General features: G+C 43.3%; 2 protein-coding genes across 3 annotated transcripts in view; one reads left to right on the top strand and one right to left on the bottom strand.

Moving 5' to 3' along the window:
* Positions 1-837: 837 nt before the first annotated feature.
* Mmp21 (matrix metallopeptidase 21) lies at positions 838-7,514 on the top strand. The gene is made up of 7 exons (XM_005351408.2): positions 838-999; positions 2,183-2,714; positions 3,369-3,508; positions 3,760-3,901; positions 4,916-5,173; positions 6,122-6,294; positions 6,486-7,514. The coding sequence occupies exons 1-7, from the start codon at positions 838-840 to the stop codon at positions 6,783-6,785; spliced, it is 1,707 nt and encodes a 568-aa protein (XP_005351465.1). The 3' UTR covers positions 6,786-7,514.
* A 1,280-nt stretch (positions 7,515-8,794) lies between these two features.
* Positions 8,795-20,635, bottom strand: part of Edrf1 (erythroid differentiation regulatory factor 1) — a 37,923-nt gene continuing 26,082 nt past the window's right edge. For both annotated transcript variants that reach the window (XM_005351406.2, XM_005351407.2), the window contains 6 exons: positions 19,870-20,028; positions 19,378-19,527; positions 17,982-18,135; positions 15,308-15,423; positions 13,569-13,720; positions 8,795-9,601 (listed from right to left, as the gene is read on the bottom strand). In XM_005351406.2, coding sequence (XP_005351463.1) covers positions 9,427-9,601; positions 13,569-13,720; positions 15,308-15,423; positions 17,982-18,135; positions 19,378-19,527; positions 19,870-20,028 — 906 coding nt within the window. In that variant the 3' untranslated portion in view covers positions 8,795-9,426. The remainder of the gene's footprint in view (positions 9,602-13,568; positions 13,721-15,307; positions 15,424-17,981; positions 18,136-19,377; positions 19,528-19,869; positions 20,029-20,635) is intronic.

The following is a 20,635-nucleotide window of genomic DNA, read 5'->3' as shown; positions in this document are numbered from 1 at the left end:
TGTCCTGGAACTAGCTCTTGTAGACCAGGCTGGCCTCGAACTCACAGAGATCCGCCTGCCTCTGCCTCCTGAGTGCTGGGATTAAAGGCGTGCGCTACCACCGCCCGGCAAGACATTCTATTTTTTTTAATTATATTATTTACTATTTATTTGGGCAGCAATCAGTGAGAATGCTCATGGAGGTCAGAGAGCAACTTTGCAGCAACTGGCTCTCTCCTACCATGTGGGGCCAGGGATTGAATTTAGGACATCAGGTTTGGCAACAATTGCCTTTACCTGCTGAGCCATCTCGCCTACCCTAGACATACTTTTCTTCTCCATAAAGAAAAGCAACCAGTAAGAAGAAAAATGGCCACAAAGTCTAAAAACAAATTAGCATGCCCTAAGCCCCAGACCACCCAGAAAAAAGCTACCGGAATAGGAGCAAACTGAGGGTTATGGTCTGAAAGCTGCAGGCCTAGTCCTAAACGGCATGTTGTAGGGCTCAGGCAGGGCCTTCATAGAGCACAGGTGCATGCATCCTGCACTTCTCCCTCAGTTCATTTAGGAGCAAACTCGACCAGGAAAGTCAATACAGGAGAGCAATCCACAGGCTCACCTCTCCAAAGTACCATACCCCAAGAGCAGAGGAAGCGGAGTTCTCACGCCCATGCGAAAAGGAGCCATGGGGTCTTCAAAGGCAGCTCACCAGGGCCACAGAAGCAGCTTCCTAGCAGGCACACTTAAGAGCCGGGTGAAGAATGCCTGCTTGCTTATAAAAGGGTCCCACCATGTTCCGCTCCCTCAGAGGAGAGACGGGGACGCAGCAAGGTAGGACCAGAGTGTCCCAGTGGGACCATGCTTGCTGCCTCTGCCTTGCGTCTGACACTGTTGCTCTGCTGGCTGGTTGCACCCCAACCCACCCAGCCTGAGAGACTCTTCCACAGCCGGGACCGTTCGGACCTGGAGCCATCTCCTCTGAGCCAGGCCAAGCCCATTGCTGACCTCCATGCTGCTCAGGTAAGAGGAGACCACAGAGCAGCAGCATCTGTGTGCACAGGCAGTATATACCACACAAACACGCACACGCACACACATGTAGACATCAGAGCATAACATGGAAGGATGGCTGTGCAGAGGCAGAGAGCCTGCTTAACCTGGTGTCATCTTTGTGGAGTTGGGACAAACCAGGCAAACACCTCTACCTCCGAGCTGCACCTAGCTCCTTCTGGTGTTAATCCCAGCAGCATGGGTATCTAGGCAAGATCAGCCCTGTGCTCTAAATGCCGGCCAGGACATTTGAATGCGAGCATGCGGTGCTTCCAGGCACTGCTGAAGGCATCCCTTGGTTGACACCTGCCAGCCTGGGCATATAAAGAACAGTTCCAGCCAAGATTGCCTGCACTGTGCTATTGAGAGGCATCCGCTGATGCAAGACCAGGGCTCCCTTTCACCAGTCCTGGGTTGGAGTGGCCTTGAGCAGACCCCCTGCCCCTCGACCACCCTTGCAGTCTGGTGGTTACCAAGCTCCACAAGCAGACAGATGATCAAAATTTCCCCCTAAACTCCTGGCTCCAGAGTGTCCCCAGGGTGGAGGGCAGTGAGAAGGGATGATGCTTGCCTCAGATGCCAAGGGACACTCCTGCTGCCCCTGCCTTTCCTATCCTTGCGGGTTAGAAACCCACCAGACTCTCAGAATGATTCTTTTTTTTTTTTTTTTTTTTTTTTTTGTTTTTCGAGATGGTTTCTCTGTAGCTTTGGAGCCTGTCCTGGAACTCCCTTGGTAGACCAGGCTGGCCTCGAACTCACAGAGATCCGCCTGCCTCTGCCTCCCGAGTGCTGGGATTAAAGGCGTGCGCCACCACCGCCCGGCTTCTCAGAATGATTCTTGTCTAATCCCTGGAGTTGGGGAGTTTCTTCTTCCTGGGCAGGCCTCCCTCTCAGCTCCTTGGCCCACAGTATGCACCCACCTCCAGCCCTAACCTCTTACCTTTGACCTCTTCCCTCCCAGTCCTATTACCTGGCCTGCTTCAACCCTGCTTCTCCATAGGCCATGCGGCATCCATTACTTTACTCTGGTAGGCCCTGGATGATGTCCTCCATCTCTAACTCCACTCTCTATATCCCCATGCCCCTCCCTGCCCCCTATAGCACAGGAAAAATGTTGGCAACCCTGTGAATTTACGGCTTTTCTTTCCCACAGAGATTCTTATTGAAATACGGCTGGTCAGAGGTGATTAGTTCAAAGGAGTCACCAGGGGTCCCTCTGGGCTCCACCTTGGCTCAAGCTGTGCGAAGATTCCAGAAGGCAAACAGACTGCCAGCCAGCGGGGAACTAGATTCACCTACACTGGCAGCTATGAACAGGCCACGCTGTGGCATCCCCGACACTAGGCTGCCACCTCAGGCTGCTCTGCCGACCCCACCAGCCCTGCCAACCCCTTTGGGTCTCCGGCCCAGGGCCCGTCAAAAGCGCTTCCTTCAAATGCTTCTGCCCAAGCCAGGTGGGCAACACGAGGGCACTTTAGACACTGGGCCCAGGAGGGCCTTCTCCAGGAAGACGCTGACCTGGAGGCTGGTCGGGGATGCCTATAGCAGCCAACTCTCTGTGGAAGAGCAGAGATATATCTTTAGACTGGCCTTCAGGATGTGGAGCGAGGTGACACCACTGAACTTCCGGGAGGACCTCACTGCCCCTGGCACTATGGTGGACATAAAACTGGGTTTTGGGAGAGGTAAGGGGTACAAAGGTGGTATCTCTTCCTATCTATTCTGCAGGCAGTCTTTGATTCTTCCACCAAAGCCCCATGTCCAGTATCAGGCTCATGGCAACCTGGGCCAATCACAACTTGATTGCCTTGTCACCCAGAGTGGTGTGATCTCAAGTCCTACCTGCTGGGCTTCTTCAGAGATGACACCTAAGAGGGTGGAACCTACTCTCGGTACATTCTCAAGTCTTCTTAGCTGTTGGGGTTCACTTGCCTGGAGCACATCCCAGCCCATCACCCACCCATTCTCCTGATCACATGGAACAGCAGCCAGTACAGCCTACTTGACCTGTGTGAAGACATGTAAAAGCTCTACCTTCTTGCTGTTTTTTTTTCAAAACAGGGTTTCTCTGTATAGCCCTGGCTATCCTGGAACTTGCTTGTAGACCACACTAGCCTCAGAAACCAGAAATCCACCTGCTCCTGCCTCCTGAGTGCTGGGATTAAAGGTGTGCACCACCACACCCAGCTTGTTTCAAGTCTTTATAGCCACCCTGTTCACACTCAGCGGCATGGTTTCTTCCATGGACCTTAGTAGCTCCTTGAGACTGTGGTGCTGTCAAAAAGGGACTTAAGATGGGCACCTTCATTCACTGCTACCCACCCTTCTCCCCACACCAGGCCGACACCTGGGCTGTCCGAGGGTGTTTGATGGGAGTGGACAGGAGTTTGCACATGCCTGGCACCTGGGTGAGATCCACTTTGACGATGATGAGCACTTCACCCCTCTCTCCAGCGACACGGGTATCAGCCTTCTCAAAGTAAGAGGCTCCAGTTGTTCTGCCGGGAAGGCAAAGGGTCTAGCACAAGTTCAGAAACCCAGCTTTTCTTTGGTGTGTACATAACCTTCTAGAAGTCTCCGATGGTGGTTCCCCAGTCCTCACCCTGTTTCTCTCCTAAGGCACAACTCTGAAAGGGCACAGGCCAGGCCTCTGTAAGTTATAGTGACTGACCCTGCATCATCAAAGACTCAGGTTTGGTCCCACACCTGTGGTTTGTGTTTCTCTCCTAGGTAGCTGTCCATGAAATTGGCCATGTCCTTGGATTGCCTCACACCTACAGAGTAGGATCCATAATGCAACCAAACTACACTCCCCAGGAGCCTGCATTTGAGTTGGACTGGTCAGACAGGAAGGCAATTCAAAGACTATATGGTAAGCTGGGCCTAGGGCAGATCCATCTGAGGGCACTGGGGAGGCTAAAGCCAGCAGGGTCCACTCTATTAACTTGGAGGCTGGCCCCCAAACAGCACAGGCTGCATGAAGAGCTGTCCTCAAACCCCAGCTGCAGGCTCTTAAAGTGACCACACTAGACCACAGACAGCCACAGGTGAAGAGCAACAATCTCTTTCGTGCCGCCTTCTCTCCCAGCTCTTCACACACTAGTGAGGACAGAGGCCATCACGGCTTTTAGACAGGTAGAGCCCCCATGCCTCAGCATCACAGAGCTGTGTGACTGCAGAGCCACTGTAAGAAGCTGTGATTCCAGACAGCAGCTTCATCACAAACCAGGCACCCATGGCTATTCGATACAAACACGGTGGGGCAGAGAGGTGGCTCAGCAGTTCAGAGTGCCTTCCGGCCTTCCAGAGGTTTAATTCTCAGCACCTGCATCTGGAGGCTCACAACTGTCTGCAATTTCAGCTCCAGGGATCCATCCCCTCTGTCCCCCATGGGCACCCATACACATACATATAATTAAAAATTTAAAGTCTTAAAGAAAAAGAAAAGAAACTGGTTGGTTACAGCAGATGTCCAAGACAGGGAGAGCATTTCCATTCCTAGGCTCTCACAGAGCCCATCTCGGGTCAATTCTCACGTGCTTCCATTCTTGACACCCAAAGCCTATTGCAGCCACGTCAACTTCCGCCAGTGGAAACATGGCAGTCAACGTGTGTCCTGAGCCAAACCTCTTTCTTCTCAAGAAATCAGATGGACCAACAAGAGGCATGGGCCAGCTGTGCTAGGGTAGCTATAGAACTGCATCCAGACTGAGTCTGGGAACCCTGTGAGTGGCTTTATAAAACTCAGCTACTCAAAGCTCAATCTCTATGGTGCTTCTTTAAGATGTTCCAACAGGAAGTACTAACCATGTAGTCATCTCCATCCCAATTATGAATGCTGGTATTTGCAGTGACAAGTGGCTGGAATTTTTTTTTTCCTCTTCAGGTTCATGTGAGGGATCATTTGATACAGCATTTGACTGGATTCGCAAGGAGAGGAACCAATATGGTGAGGTGAGGGTGAGGTTCAACACCTACTTCTTCCGCAATAGCTGGTACTGGCTCTACGAAAACCGCAACAACAGGACTCGCTACGGGGACCCTCTCCAAATCCTCACTGGCTGGCGTGGAATCCCCGTGCAAAGCATAGATGCCTTTGTCCATGTCTGGTCATGGGGAAAAGATGAGCGATATTTTTTCAAAGGTAACAATGCTTCAGGTCTGGCTCTATTTCTCTTACTGAACTTGCATTCAGGATGTTTCCAGCATTCACCAAGGTTTCACTGTAATGTTTCCTGTTTGAAATTAGACAGACTGCAGGCTCAGGGTGGGCTTGTATCTTCTCATCTTAGGAAGGCCTCTAAATCATCAAGTGAGTAAACTTGGCTAGGTCCCTCTAACATGGAAAAGAATGGTGTCTTATGGTTTCTACTGCCGTGAAAAGACACCATGACCATGACAACTATTACCAAAGAAAATATTTAATTGGGTGGCTTACAGTTTCAGACGGTTAGTCTATTATCATCATGATGGGACATGGTGGCATGCAGGCATATACAGTGCTGGAGAAGGAGCCAAGAGTTCTACATCTTGATCCACAAGCAACAGGAAGTGAACTCTCTACTACACTGAGCATAGATTGAGCAATGAAGACCTCAAAGCCCACCCCCAAAGTGACACACTTCCTCCAAGTGTCATACCCATCCCAACAAAGCCATACCACCTAATAGTGCCACTCCTTTGGGAAACATTTTCTTTCAGACCACCACAAATGGTCTGTAAATTAAGACTAGAGATATCCCATGATGTTTGTGGACTTTCACTGTGAGAGGCAACTAGCATTCTAACACAGCAGTAATGGGCAAGACAAACATTACTGGGGTAAACTGAGAAGTCATGTGAGGCCTAAGGAGATGGTTGAGTGAGAAAGCCTTTTTCTGGAATCATGGCAGAGTACCACATAGGACTGACTTGGGACCTATTGGCAGCTGCCCATTGGAATGGACATGAAGTAAAGGGGCATGCCAGTTTGTCCTAGGATGGTGAGTGAAGTCTTACTTGGGTGGAGTTCAGGAATCCCGGCTTGTATTTCTGGCCCATGCCATGATCTGGTATTAATATACCACATTGACAGTTTTGGGTTGGTTCTCAGGAAACCAATATTGGAGATATGACAGCGAGAATGACCAGGCACACACAGAAGATGAAGAAGGAAGGAGCTACCCCAAACTGATTTCAGAAGGCTTTCCCGGCATCCCCAGCCCCTTGGACACTGCCTTTTATGAGCGGAGGCAGCAGTTAATTTACTTCTTCAAGGAGTCTCTAGTAAGTATCACCGCATCTCAAGTCCTTAGTTAAAAGATGTTCTTATCACTTCAGACCTACGCAACAATGGCAGATCACCAGATGGGAATTCTACAGAATTCAGTGCAAAGTCAGAACTATCAAGATCCTTCTGTAAGTTAAGTTCAATGTCAACTATCCTCAGAAAAGCATTTGTCTGCTTTACTTTGCAGGTATTTGCATTTGATGTCAACCAAAACCAAGTACTTAATTCTTATCCAAAGAAGATGAGCCAAGTGTTTCCAGCAGTAATACCACAAAACCATCCATTCAGAAACATTGACTCAGCTTACTACTCCTATGCACACGGCTCCGTCTTCTTTCTCAAGGGCAACTCATACTGGAAAGTAGTGAGTGACAAGGACAAAAAACACAACTCTCAGCTTCCTCTGAATGGCCTATTTCCAAAAAAACCTATTTCAGAGAAGTGGTTTGATGTTTGTGATGTTCATACCTCTACACTGAACATGTAACGAAAACAGGAAAATCAAGACAGTGCTAGGACTCAGAACAGCTCTAAGAGAAAAAGTCAGACTTCTTTGCAAAGAAAACAAACCAGATTCTTAGTAGCTAAAGCAAATATGGCTTCCCAGGTTAAAACTGAACAGGAAAGCATTACTTGAACCTTAAAAATAGATTTAAGGATGAGCTACTTGGGGGAAAAATATCTTTTAGACACATCAAAAATTTACCCTAGAGAATCCACATCTTTTCTTTCAACTCCGCATGACCTCTGCCATCCCAATAGTGTCACTAGCGGTCATGGCATTTTGAGGTACAGAAATGACTTTTACAGCACTTAAGAAGACTGGTCTACGCTAGGACACAGAAATGAAACTAACTATACTCCAAAACATGTCACAATGGTATGTTTAACATTTGACATGAACCAAAGGTCCCCGGTGTGTTTAGTCTTGTCTGGCTGGAACAATAGATAGTCCTACATGTCTGTACCCTGCAGTGGTCTCCTGCTGCCAAACGAATCATGTCTGTGCACATGGCCTCACCCCAACTGCTTGTGGCTCTGCAGAGCATGGCCTTTCTGGCGCACCCTAATTAGTTTAGCAGTCTTCTCTTCCTGCAAAGCCAGGCCATGCCCCAACAAGGCTCTGAAAGCTAGCTGGGTAACTATAATTTCCTAATCTAGGATAGGCATTGTCCTTTAACTTCCACACAGCAGGGATTAGGAACACCTTTAGTCTCCACCATCAGCACTGGCATCACACACACACACACACACACACACACACACACACACACACACACACTAATTAGTACTGAGATGCTTTTAGTTTTTTTGTTTTGTTTTTCTAAGACAGGGTTTCTCTGTGCCCTGGTTGTCCTGGAACTCATTCTAGAGACCTGGCTGGCCTGCTGGCCTCAAACTCAGAATCATTTGCCTCTGCCTCCCAAGTGTGAGTGCTGGGATTAAAGGTGTACACTACTACATGGCTGGCTTATGATTTAACACACAAAACTACTGTCATATAATGATGGTATCTGAACAATGAAATTAACTGAACAAGGTTCAGAAGCCTGAGTGATCAGGCCACAGAGTCTTTTAAAGGAACAGCTAAAACACATACACTTCAGGAAACTTTAATTTAAACCAATGTAAGTAATTACAACACATTTGAGAAGGATCTTCTATTTTCCTGCAGAAAATTTCATGTTATTGCTATGACAAAGGGAAAGAGCCAAAATTTCTATTTCCTTGATTGAAAACCATTTTTCATCTATCTGAAGGCTTTCGGCTAAGGAGGGGGGCTAGGAGACGAGCAGTCCTAACACCCTAGCTCATCTCTAGGGAAGCAGGGTGAGATCCTGTTGAGTTCATCTGCTCCAGAGGTGTTATGCTCAGTGGAAACAGCCAGGTCTCTCCTGTAGAGGAAGGGCTGTGCTGTGTGTTACTGTGTGCACTCTCTCTGCAAGGGCAAAGAACACAGTAGTCTTGAAATGGGGCCGCTGAGTTGGTTCAAAAGCTTTACAATTTCACCAAAACTTTAAGGGTTCTGGTGATTAATTCTCATAAACAGATGAAAATTTGCTTCCAAGGACAATACAAACCGAACAAGGAACTAGACAAATGGTGAGAGAATCTGCCTTGTTGCAATGGAGGCCAGCTCAAGTGAGAGAAACCCACAGATGCAAGTGTGCCTGGTATGGGAGGGGCCACACAGTGGCTGGACATCCGAGTGCACCCAAGCAGAAGTCTGCTTGATTTACATGCTGCACGCTTCCTTCAAACTATTAGTCACAGCCCTGTATGCGGTTGGCTTTGGGAACAGGAGAGTATGAACGCATGCAAGTGGCTAAGATGCCCAGAGCAGCAGAGCACAAGCAGGATGTCCCAAGAGCATAAATGGGTGGCAGATCTTTGCCTCAAACATCATTATCTATGATGTACTTCATAAAGTTTTGCTAATCACATTCAAATCAAATCACAGCAGTGTGAAGAATGCAAGTGGGAAATACCAAGATATGTTAAATAAATAGCTTATTTATTGAAAATAGTTCTCTTACCTTATTCACAGTTTCAAGTTTAGAATGAAAAAGTGATAGTACCTATTCTTTACCAATGTCACAGAAAATCAAAGAAGCGAGTCCTTTCAGAACATGCACTGACTGGAGACCTGCACAAATATCAAGTTTTGAAAAATCCTGTACCACAGCTTAGAAAGAGTACACTTTCTATGCAGTTTACAAGGAAATGCTGATGTGCTGAGTTTCTACTAGCCATTGGAACCCATAAAGTCACTTGGATAAAAGTTTTCTTAGCCAAAGTAACATTTTATCCAAAATAATCTTATCTTCCACCAAGTGGTTTAACAGACTTCAAGACTACCTACAAGTGTAACTGTGTCATAGGACGTCTGGTATCACTGAAGAATCATATACTTTTCTAGGAAACACACTGGGAAGGTTTTGGTTCTATTTTGGCTTTTCACCTTCAAAGAAGCAGCTAAAAACCACCCCACATCCTCTGCCTGCTGTGGGAAACGAGTCTCCACTGTTTAAAGGGCATTTCCTCATATTTAATAGACTCAGCACCGAGTGGACAGATCAGCTCCGGGTTAGGAAGGCACTGACAGAATCCTCAGGTACTACTCTGGGTCAGGGGGCAGCACTGCTATTTGACATGCTGCTCCCAGATGCAAGCTGCTCCAGCAAACAGATGACGACTTCAATTCTTTCCAGTAGAGTTGAGTTTCTGTTGGCAGTTGCTCTCAAAAGCTGGGAGTAAATCTGCTTGTTGGTTTGGAGGACTGTATCTTCTTCGGTGTTACTGCTACAGTGAAAAACAGACAGTTGATGGGGACAGCAGAAACTTTCCAGAGCAGCTCATGGAAAGCTGTGGCTTTTTACCCATGGCTGCTCAGTGACTCAAACACAGACAGTGCCTCAGCGCCAGGGGCCCTGAGAAAAGGCACAATAAGCAACCACAGAAATATGGACAAAGAATACATGCCATCAAGAGAGCAGAGTGGGAGCTGAGTCTGGTAAGAGCAAGGAGAAGCTAGGCGGCCATTCCTCTACTCACCAACCCACATCCCAACTAGCAGCTGCGCTCTGGCCTCAGACTCCTAATCCAACTTCTTCCAATTTGTACAGATCATGCTTTTTCTTAACCTCCTACCACCCACTGAACTAAAGTCACTTCTCACAGGCTCCACCATGTCAAACAAATCTTCTTCTTCTTAAGAGAATTAGCTGATTTACCTTATCTACCATTATACTCAATTACTTAATGTATTTATTTGTCTAAGGACCGTCCATGACGTTATTAACTTGTTCTTTGTACTACAAGAGAGGGTCCATGATCCTCAGAGACTATTTTACCTTCTAGAGCTCTTCATCTCAAATCCTAAAGCCTCCAAAATGTCAAGAGGCCACACTCTGCTACAACAGCGAACACTAAAGCATGTTATAAGAACAGCTCAATTCTTAACCCAAAGTAGAATAAATTCTCTGCAACTTAATAAACAAAATTTGTACTTTGCCCAACAGCACCTACATAGTTGCCATACCATGAAGCACACTCAATAGGCTGAAATTGAAATTTTTCAATAAGAAAATTAATCTTAAATTTTTTCTTGGATCTCACTGTAATTACTGAAAGCCAAAGTTAAACTTTGCAATTATTAAGCCCATTTTCTTATGTTTGCAGCAAGCTAAGGGGAAGAAACAGCAGTCAAAATAAAACAAACTAGGTCTGGAGATCGCTCACTGGTTAAGAGCTTTGCCTGCTCTTCCAAAGGTCCTGAGTTCAATTCCCAGCAACCACATGTGCTCACAACCATCTGTAATGAGATTTGTTGCCCTCTTCTGGCCTGCAGGGATACATGCAGGCAGAACACTGAATATATAATAAATAAATAAATCTTAAAAAAAAATAAAATAAAACAAATTAATAACATCTATCACGGTTACATTCTGACCTCCTTTACTCTCAAAGGAGATAACCAGGTCTGCTTTTTTCAAATTTCAATAAAATTATTAGCTGTTTTCCCCTGTACATGAGTGAAACACAACCAAGTCACTGACTTAGTAACCATGTGTTCTGCTTCAAACCTGCCACAATATCATGTTTCTTTTGCTTAATAAACCTGAAAATACAAATTGGCACAAAGGACATGAAGCCTGCATGAAAACTTTAGATTAACTTCTTTTTCAACTAGCTGGGTGTGATGGTGCATGCGTTTAACCCCAGCATTTGAGAAGTAGGGGCAGGTGTATCTCTGAGTTTGAGGTCAGCCTGGTCTACAGAGTTAAGTTTTGGACAGCCAGGGCTACACAGAGAAACAAAACCATCTTGAAAAACCAAAATAAATAAATAAACAAACAAAATAATTTTTTTCTTCAACATTAATACCTGATCAGAAATAAAACTTACTTAGGTCATACATAGGACTATTGTGATATAAAACATAATAAAAGACTCAAATTATTAACTGTCAATCACTCAAGCCACTGATCTGTAAAATCATCGAATTAACTCACATGATTTATTGTAATATATAGATTAGATTGTAATGATCAGATTATATATACTGCCACCTTGTGGACACAACAGCAAATCTTTTTTTTAAATTAATTAATTTATTTATTAAAGAATTCTGTCTCCTCCCTGCCATCGCCTCCCATTTCCCTCCCCCTCCCCCAATCAACTCCCCCTCTCTCATCACCCTGAAGAGCAGTCAGGGTTCCCTGACCTGTGGGGAGTCCAAGGACCTCCCACCTCCATTCAGGTCTAGTAAGGTGAGCATCCAAACTGCCTAGGCTCCCACAAAGCCAGTACGTGCAGTAGGATCAAACAGCAAATCTTAAAAAACTACCTGTAGTTAGTTTTTAGGCAATGAAAGCCAAGAGTCCCTTCTCCATATATGTTATTTACTCTACTTTCTGGTTCTTCAAAAATAGGAACACCATGTGCTAAACTGTAGTGAACACTGCAAACACCTTGCTGCGTGCGTACTTGAGACTTCCTCCAATAAAAGCTCCTCTTAGGTGAGAGGACGTTACACAGAAGCGATGAATCTAAGACTGAGGTATGTCCAAACAACTAAATCTTGGCTCCTCTAGTCTGCCCTTCCCATGCTATCTTCCACAGACCTACCTCACCCTTAGTGTACCCTCATCCCTAGTCAGGGAGGGACCCTCTAAGACTCTTAGTGGATCCTAAAACCTAAACCCAGGTACCCTGAACCCCATATATAGTATATTTTCCCCCACATGATAAACTGAAATTTTATTAGACACAATCAATGATTAGCAATATTCCCATAAGATCTTAGCAACCCGTAGCACATACATCTTTTTTATTTTATTTATTTAATTAATTATTTTGGTTTTTCAAAAAATAAAAATAAAAAAGGGTTTCTCTGTTCCTGAGTGCTGGGATTAAACGGGTGCACCACCGCCCAGCCGTTTCCTTTCTTTACTGAGAACTTTTAGCACCTTTCTCTTAAAGCTGGCACATTCGTATTGTCAGTATCATCAAGCAGGTTACTGGATGACTAACAGGTAGACTAATAGTGGGTATGGTATGGATACCCTGACAAAGGAATGACTTACAGCCTAGACAGCATGCACTTTACCAGGCTATGCAGAATGGCACATGACACTTACAAATTGTTTACTTCTGCAATTTTCCACTTAATATTTTGAACTAGTGTTGACTACAGCTAACTAAAACCTCAGATGTGCAACTTTATATGGGCATTTACTATTGTTAGAACTTGGATCCTGAGGGATACAGAAGATTGCTGTGGCAAGAGGAAATTCTCAACTGTAGCTCTGTTCAAGATATAAAAATGAACTCAAGTGTCAGATAAAACTTTTCAGACAGACCAAACAAGACTTCACCGTCCTAACAGAGAGCAGTTTTCAAAACTTCTGCACAAATAACAGCACATGATAGGGAGGGCTATCTCATGGGGGCTTGACAAGACCACTGTGAATGAGAGGCACTGAGAAAAAACTCAGACTCTGCACAAGGATCAGCTTGCTTAATGTCAGCAGGAAGCATTTATGAAGTGATAGGCGGTTTTGTATCAGAGTTGTGAAACTTTTGGAATATTGAATGCTGTCAAAGTTCACAACACTAAGTAGTCACACTGTGTATAAATTAAAACATAAGACAAACATTACCTGTATCCCAAGATAAAATGGTAAGACAGACTTAACTAGTAACAATGATGTATGTGGGTGAATTTTCTTTATTTTGGTCTATTTTTCATGGGCTAGACTACACTTGTGTCTGTATATCATGCTCCTGATGTAGTACTTGATACTCAATTTCAAGTTAATGACGCCGAAAGAACAGCTTTCTAGTGGAGCAGCACACTGCACATACGAGCAGAGGAACCTGGGAATACTCTGGCTGTGCCCATCACTCTTTACTACTCCCTAATATCACAGCCTCAGAGGCTTTAAGATTTCACCACACACCTTGAAAGGTGCAACTGTTCTCAGTATCTATATCTTAGCCCTGAATTCACATCAAAGACATGTTTTAAGTATTATTATAAACAACTTAGGGTCTTCATTCCAGGGCTATTTATCTCTCCAATGTTCTATTTTACCCTATGAATATATGGTAGGCACCTAACAACAAATAGTTCTTAACATTTTGCATTTTCCATACACAGTGTAAAAAATACAACCTACCTATTTCTTAACATCAGTAGAGGGAACTCATGTTCTTTTCGTAGGTGAGGCATTAGCAAAGAAGGTTCAATACTTATGTAATTTACCTCATTTTCCTTTTAGATGATGACAGCAGTTTGATGGACTGAAGGAGAAGGAATGACAGACGAGACTCAAATATACTAAGGAGTTTGATCACTTCTTCTCGATTAAGATTAGGTGAAGAATCAGCAGCCGGTGTAGCTTCATCATTCTTAGGCTAAAGACAGCAGAATTATTTCACCTAAGCTGCCCTTCTCTCGTTTTATATACTATGACGGCCAAATTGCCCCTTCAATCCAGCAGACTATGGAATCACGAACAGGAAGCAGACTCAAGAGCACTCTGACAAAGATACAATAAACTCCCCACACCTAAGAAGTGCTAACAAAAGAAATGAATCCTGCATGGAAATTTTATGATTTCCCAACACTGACTGGTTGCTACAGAAGCAACATGAAAATGGATACCACCTAATCAGGACTCACTAGGTTTGGAAAAGTAAGGGTGGGAGGAGCAGTGGGGCACTCTCTGCAGAAATGCTGGAGCCTGGGGAGCAGACGCTCCTGGAGAGTCACTAGGACTGAGAGCACAGGCTTTCCTGCTCTTGGAAAGCAAAGGCAGACACATCCAAACCACAAAAATAACCTTAAGAGGCTTTGTAACTTGCTAATAGGTCCCTTGGTACCTACGGCTCATTAACAATCATTCTTTAAAAACTTTCAAAATATAAAAAAAAATATATGCATTAAAGTAGGTTAGTAATACTATCATGAGGCTCTTGTGCATTGTGTGGCTGTGAGCTGATGGACTTAATACATGGGAACAGGAGAAAGTAACTGGACTTACTGGGCCTCAGGTTAACTAGTATAAACTAAAGTTCCCAGGGACTGAGAAAGTGGTGGGGGAGCTGTATGCGTGTTAAATATTCTACAAGGCTGGCTGACTGATTAGAACTTCCATGACTGTGAAGAGCTAGAAAATTGCAGGTCAAATTTTCTTGAGCTATTTTTAAAGGCATCTTGTGCCTTTAAAAGTCATTTATTGCCTACCTCTGTGTCTGGCCTAACATCCATCCTTGTGACAGTGAGGTAAATCCCTTTGTAATGTACCAAGAGACCGCTAACTCTGCCAACCCAAAGGCTGAGCTGCCAACAGATAGCATCTGAGGTCTGTCCATAGCAGAAATGTCCCCAATCTCCTGTAACTCATCTGTATGATAGTTCCACCAATGTGTTTGTAAAATATGACTTTCCTGTAACTCATCTGTATGATAGTTCCACCAATGTGCTTGTAAAATATGACTTTCTTGGTTCTATAGACCACACTACATGGTAGAATATGGGTGACATTCATATGCGTTCCCAGGACATGTCCAGCAGTGTGGCTGCAGAATACACTATCTCATTTTCTCTTGGTGGTGAGAGCTGTATTTCTGCATCAACACTGGGCTAGTTCTCCCAAGTATAAGTTGTTACAAAGAGGTGACTTCATATTCTGCCCATTCTGCATGTGGCCTGTTCGCTTTCCATTTCACCATGCTCAACATGGTTTGAGAACATTTACCAGGACAATGGTGCCATGCTACTTAGATCCTCTAATGTGGATCAAAGTCATGGGTCAATAAACTTTATAACAACTAACTCAGCCTCTAGTATTTTGTTATAATATACAAATAGACTGAGACTTTTAACCAACTAGTAATGTACTTTTATGCAGTAATATGTATATATACATACATTCATAAATACGTGCCATATGCCTCTTACATACATTTACCATAAACATAAAAGTTTTCTCCAGTTACCTGATCACACTCCTCCACAAGCTCCTTCTGGATGAGCTGGAATGCATGCTCAGTTTTCACCATGATATCAAGTGCCCCAGATAATGTTTTTAACTTTCCAACATTGCTATTCTGACCTAAAATAAACACAAAGAATCATTCCTAGACTACAAACCTATGAAGCCATCTAGTGTTACTGACTTTCAAGTACTACAAAGGCAGCTTATGACAACCCTAACAAATCAAAAGATAACTTGTTTGCTAATTTTTCTTTTGGAGAAAAAAAAATACTAAGCCTAGCCAAAGTTACAATAATACCTTTAACTTTTGAATGTAGTTGTAGTAATGTTCCCTCGCCTCAGCATTTGGCTCTATATGATGAGCACACCAATCTCTCTGGAATAGTGGCCAGTATCTAAAGAATTAGGTTATAGGGATCAACAGACAAGAGCCTGTGGTTCAGAAGTCATTCCACTATTCAGTTGTGTGAAGTTGGTTGAGTCAATTTAATATGGGTTGTCCTACTGGAAAGTACTATACTTTCTGTTCAAAGGTAGGTCCAGTGAGTATTATAGTCTTTCAGTCACTGCAAGGCACCTCTACTCCTGTTCTCTGTTCACATTCAGTGTGTGTATAGTACAGTGCTGTAAGCAAAGGGTTAACCTCCACAAAAAGGTCTGGCCATTCTCTGTGGCTCCCTTGGCCATAAGTCCTCAGTATGGTGTATATGACATAAGTGTCTCTATCTACTTGAGGGCTTGCGCTACACTGCACAGTCTAACGGTGTGGTTTCTATGGAGTCTCTGGGCTGCAGGGTGACTGCTTATCTTCCAGAGAGGCTGGAGGATTAGTTCAACCATGCACCCAAATCCCAGTATGTACTCTGGACTCCACAGTTACACATCATTGCTGGGATGAGGCAGGGGCAGCACTACCTGTAAGTGCATCAAGAGGACAATGAGGAGCTTTATTTCTGGGGCATTCCTGACCACTTCCTTGGTTGATTTGACAGCTTTTCAGCGAGTTCTTTGGATCCTTTTACAAACTGCCAAACCCTACAGATGGTGTCAGAGCCCTCAAGTTTGCAGCTAGCATCAGAGAATTCCCCACCTGCTAATGGCCACCTTCTTCTGTTAAAGTTTAATTTAAAACTACTAAAATAGTCTGTTACCTGAAGTCAATGAATAAGATGTCAGTGTAGATATAGCACCTTCAGGACAGGAAGCAGACAACAGGGACATAAAAAAGGTATAAAAGCCCCAAACACTAGGGTAAACTAAGATGAAGTGTCATTAATGACAGCACTTACTAATGTGCCTTACAAAACCTACAAATTGGGCTAACCACCCTCCAGCCCCGCCTTATACCTCCAACTATATTTTTAGGATATTTATAGTATTAGAGTGGTTTGAAACTTTTTATTGCATCTATTTATTGTATGTGTGTTGTCAGGGGTGGGGGAAGGGGACACATATGTCATGACACGTTTGAAGGTCAGATGATTAGACAACTTGTAGTTCCCAGGGATGGAATGGTAGCAAGTACCTTTACCTGCTGAGCTACCTCACTTGCTCTAAAGTTTTCTAAAGGCGGTTAACTACAACAATCATCTTAAGTTGCATCTCCAGTATCTATTCTTTTATAAAAACGCATGGGAATCCTGAAGACTTTAAACTTCAGAATACTGCAAGATGCAAGTGAAAAGTTACCCAGAGGCTACCCTGGAGTAGACTGCTCAGTCCCAGAGCCAATTCCTTACATCTCCCATGCATACACACTAGCAGAAAATAAAAATCAAATATAATATTTTTAAAAATGGTAATGAATTCATTTCTAACTAGAACCACAGGGAAATAGTTTGCCTATCTTCCAAGGGTTTATGGCTTATACATACAGGTAGTAAACCTGTAGTTTCTTAAGCCCTTCTCAAGGGCTCTATCTCACATAAACTAAGTCACACAATTTAAAGTACCACTGACATCTCTAATCAGACAGCTTTGGGCTAGAACAGTTCAGATCTTGTCTCCCTATTTTAGAGTATATGTATAGTTTTTATAGACTGAGCTTCCTTAATTCCAAAATCAGATATCTGGAATGCTCCAAAATCAAAAACTTAAAACCTTAAATTTATAACATTAAAAAAAATTAAGATGAAATAAGATGAGCTGCTGTACTTCAAACAAACAATAGTTTTCTTACCATATAAGAGGTATTTCTCAAAAGCTACCACTATGGGCAAGGGAGCCCTAGACGAGAACTCGAGGGAGGGAACCCTGGGAGCATTAAGAAGTCACAACGTTCACTTAATCTCTGCTGTGAAGATGATATAATGAAGACCTCACCTTTCACCATTTTCTACACAGCAGCATCCATTCCAGCCACAATCAAAGCTGCCAAGTGTCAGTTCAATGTCTACAGGGAGCAAGTGAGAACTATGGTTCGTTCACATGCTGCTACTTCTCCAGCCAAGATTTTCATACTGTTTCAATCTTAAAGTCTCTATTCACTTCTCTACGTTTTAAAATGCATTTCAGAAAGTGTAGCAACTTCTCTCAGTGGCTACAAAGGGTCTAACACCAGGCAAATTAACAGGAAAATGGTCTTGCTTATATCCAAGAGCCACACACAGCTTAGCCTCCCTCTAAGACAATCCAGAAAACAGCCACCATATACATATCTGAGAAGCCAGACTTACTGGTCATCTGAAATTCTGCAAACGCCACCCTTTCTAGCTGCACTCTAAGCAGTTCACAGGGAGCATCTTTGAGAAGTTGAAAGAGCTTTGCAGCTTTGCCGTAATGGAGATCTGCCAGCACTCGATGTTGCTTCCTAAGGTGCTCATCACCAACCTACAAACAAAAACATACCAAAAAGTAAAATAAAAATCCGAAGCCTTCTGCCTGTATCACTAACTGTTCTCATCTTTTATTTCTTACAGTTTTATAAATTTTAAGCTAATTAAATTAGAATAACAATTTACATCTGCTATGAAGATAATGAAATGAGGCAGGAGACTAAGAGGAGAAAATAAGTTCTCACTAAGCCAGCTACATAGTGAATGGCACAGTGCATTCCTGTCTCGAAAAACTCGGTAAAAAATGAACTCATTTTTTAGTAAGGGGCTCCACATGTCAGTGTGGATAAGTCTCAGAGACAAGACATTCAGTGACAGGCAGTGATCCATGGGAGAGAAAAGGCAGTACAACTCCTTCCCTCAAGTTCATAACAGCAAAAACAAAAACAAGGCTTAGAGCACTCTCCCATTCCCTGATCCCCAGGCACAACGGGGACTCCTTCTTGTTCTTTAAACTGCATCTATGCTCCACTAATATTTTCCAGCTGCTTTTATATGCACACTCCATTTCACAAAGATGGGAGAACTATATTTTAAATTTTATTTTTATTTTTTTTACTTATTTTTTAATTTATTTTTATTATGTATATGGCATTCTACCTGCATGTATCCCTGCAGGCCAGAAGAGGGCACCAAATCTCAGTACAGATGGTTGTGAGCCACCATATGGTTGCTAGGAATTGAACTCAGTACTTTTGGAAGAACAAGCAAAGCTCTTAGCCACTGAGCCATCTCTCCAGCCCTTAAGATTTATTTTTAAATGTTTACTTTTGAGTATATGTGTTAGAGGAGTATGTGCACACAAGTACAGGTGTCTGCAGAGGCCAGAGGCATTGGATTTTCCTGCATCTGGAGTTACAAGTGGTTATAAGTTGTCCGATGTGGGTTTTAAGAATCAAACTTAAGTTCTCTGAAAGGGTAGCAAACACTCTTAATTGCTGACTCTCTCCCTCCAGCCTTGAGAACAGAACTATTATTATATATATAGTCTAACTACATTTAAATAAATACTAAGTAACATACTCAGGAAATGATTTCCACACTAAGACCCAATCAATTATAGCAAAGTACAGGGTTGAAATGCAAAGGGAAAAACACTGACCCTCTATGTTTTTTAAAAGTAGCTACATTAGCTGATAGGAAAAGGTGGGTTTTAAAATACTTCTATACACAAAGCATGAAAAGGGAAGGGGGATACTTTTCTACACAGATGGAATGTAATCTGAGATGAGCATACCTGGTTTCTCAGACAGCTGTGGTACATGGAAGCCAGCCTGTGATGGATGGTCGCAGCTCGGTACTGACAGAGGGGCTGCCGAGCAGTCGCAGAGTCAACATCGCAGTGTTTCAGGGACTTCATCATAGCTTCGCTCACTTCTTTCTCAATCTGTTTAGGTATTTCAATGAGGACAGGAGAAAAGGTAAGCTTATAATCATGTAAGAACTTTCATATTAAATATTGCTTGCTGCCAGGGGTGATGGCACATGCCTTTAATCCTAGCACTTGAGAGGAGGTGGCAGAGGCAGGATGATCTCTGTGAGTTCCAGGCCAGTCTGGTCTACAAAGCAAGTTCTAAGACAGCCAGAGCTGTTACACAGAGAAACTCTGTCTTGAAAAACTAATAAATAATAAATATTGCCTACTAAAGAAAAGATGACTGATGTACAATATTAAATAAAGGAGTAAGTAATATTGACACAAATTTAAAAATCCAGGAAATCTTATCACCTGCTCCTGAGCTTTTCTGGACAATGGAGCATAATCTTGCTGTAAAGTTGCCATGGTAAAGTATGTGGTGGACAATTCCCAGTTCACAGAATCCCAAACAACTGGATGCATGTCTCTTGTACCCAATGATCTCAGAGCTTTCAAATAGTAATCGACAGCCTGTGAAGAGGGAAAGGAGAAATTAGGACTCTGATAAAAATGTGCAAAGAACACAGTGAAATGAAACATGCTTCAGACCACTTGGACATCAATTTAATCTAGGAGAATTAACAAAAGGATGGTATCATCAAGAAGGGAACAGAGAAGCAATCCAAGTATTTTAGCAAAGTGCTGTCTCTGAAACAGACAGAATTCCACTACAGGGCCTGTCCTTGGTACTAACTTCTGACACAGGCTGCTGCAGGAGGATGTACTTTTTTTTTTTCACGCCGAAGGAAAGTTTGTATAATTAGTAAACTACAAAAACCATTTTACTGTAAAAATTAATTTGCTCACCCTCATCTTCAAATTCCTGGCCACAGTATTCTTACAACAGTCACACTAAACCTCTTCACCCAGTGATACTTGCTACATTTCAGGTGTTTGTTAATATTGCAGACACACAATTTTTTTTTTTAAAAGTCACTTCCATTTTAAAATGTACTATGCCAGGAACATTTTTCATGAGTGTTTAAAGTTTCTAAACAGCTAATAATTTAAGTGCTCATGCTTTTTATAATATTTGTTTTTATTTACTTACTGTATGGACACATGCATGTTTTTTTTT

This window comes from Microtus ochrogaster, chromosome 8 (assembly GCF_000317375.1).
Source record: "Microtus ochrogaster isolate Prairie Vole_2 chromosome 8, MicOch1.0, whole genome shotgun sequence".
NCBI classification, from domain to species: Eukaryota; Metazoa; Chordata; class Mammalia; order Rodentia; family Cricetidae; genus Microtus; species Microtus ochrogaster.
The sequence above is the reverse complement of the archived record's forward strand: the minus strand, read 5'-3'. Positions and strand labels throughout refer to the sequence as shown.

Excerpts from the sequence above, each read along its gene's own strand:
- Mmp21 (XM_005351408.2), top strand. The coding sequence starts at position 838 with ATGCTTGCTGCCTCTGCCTTGCGTCTGACACTGTTGCTCTGCTGGCTG. Across the intron at positions 2,715-3,368 it reads AAAACTGGGTTTTGGGAGAG|GCCGACACCTGGGCTGTCCG; the intron begins GTAAGGGGTACA and ends TCCCCACACCAG. Across the intron at positions 5,174-6,121 it reads TGAGCGATATTTTTTCAAAG|GAAACCAATATTGGAGATAT; the intron begins GTAACAATGCTT and ends GTTGGTTCTCAG.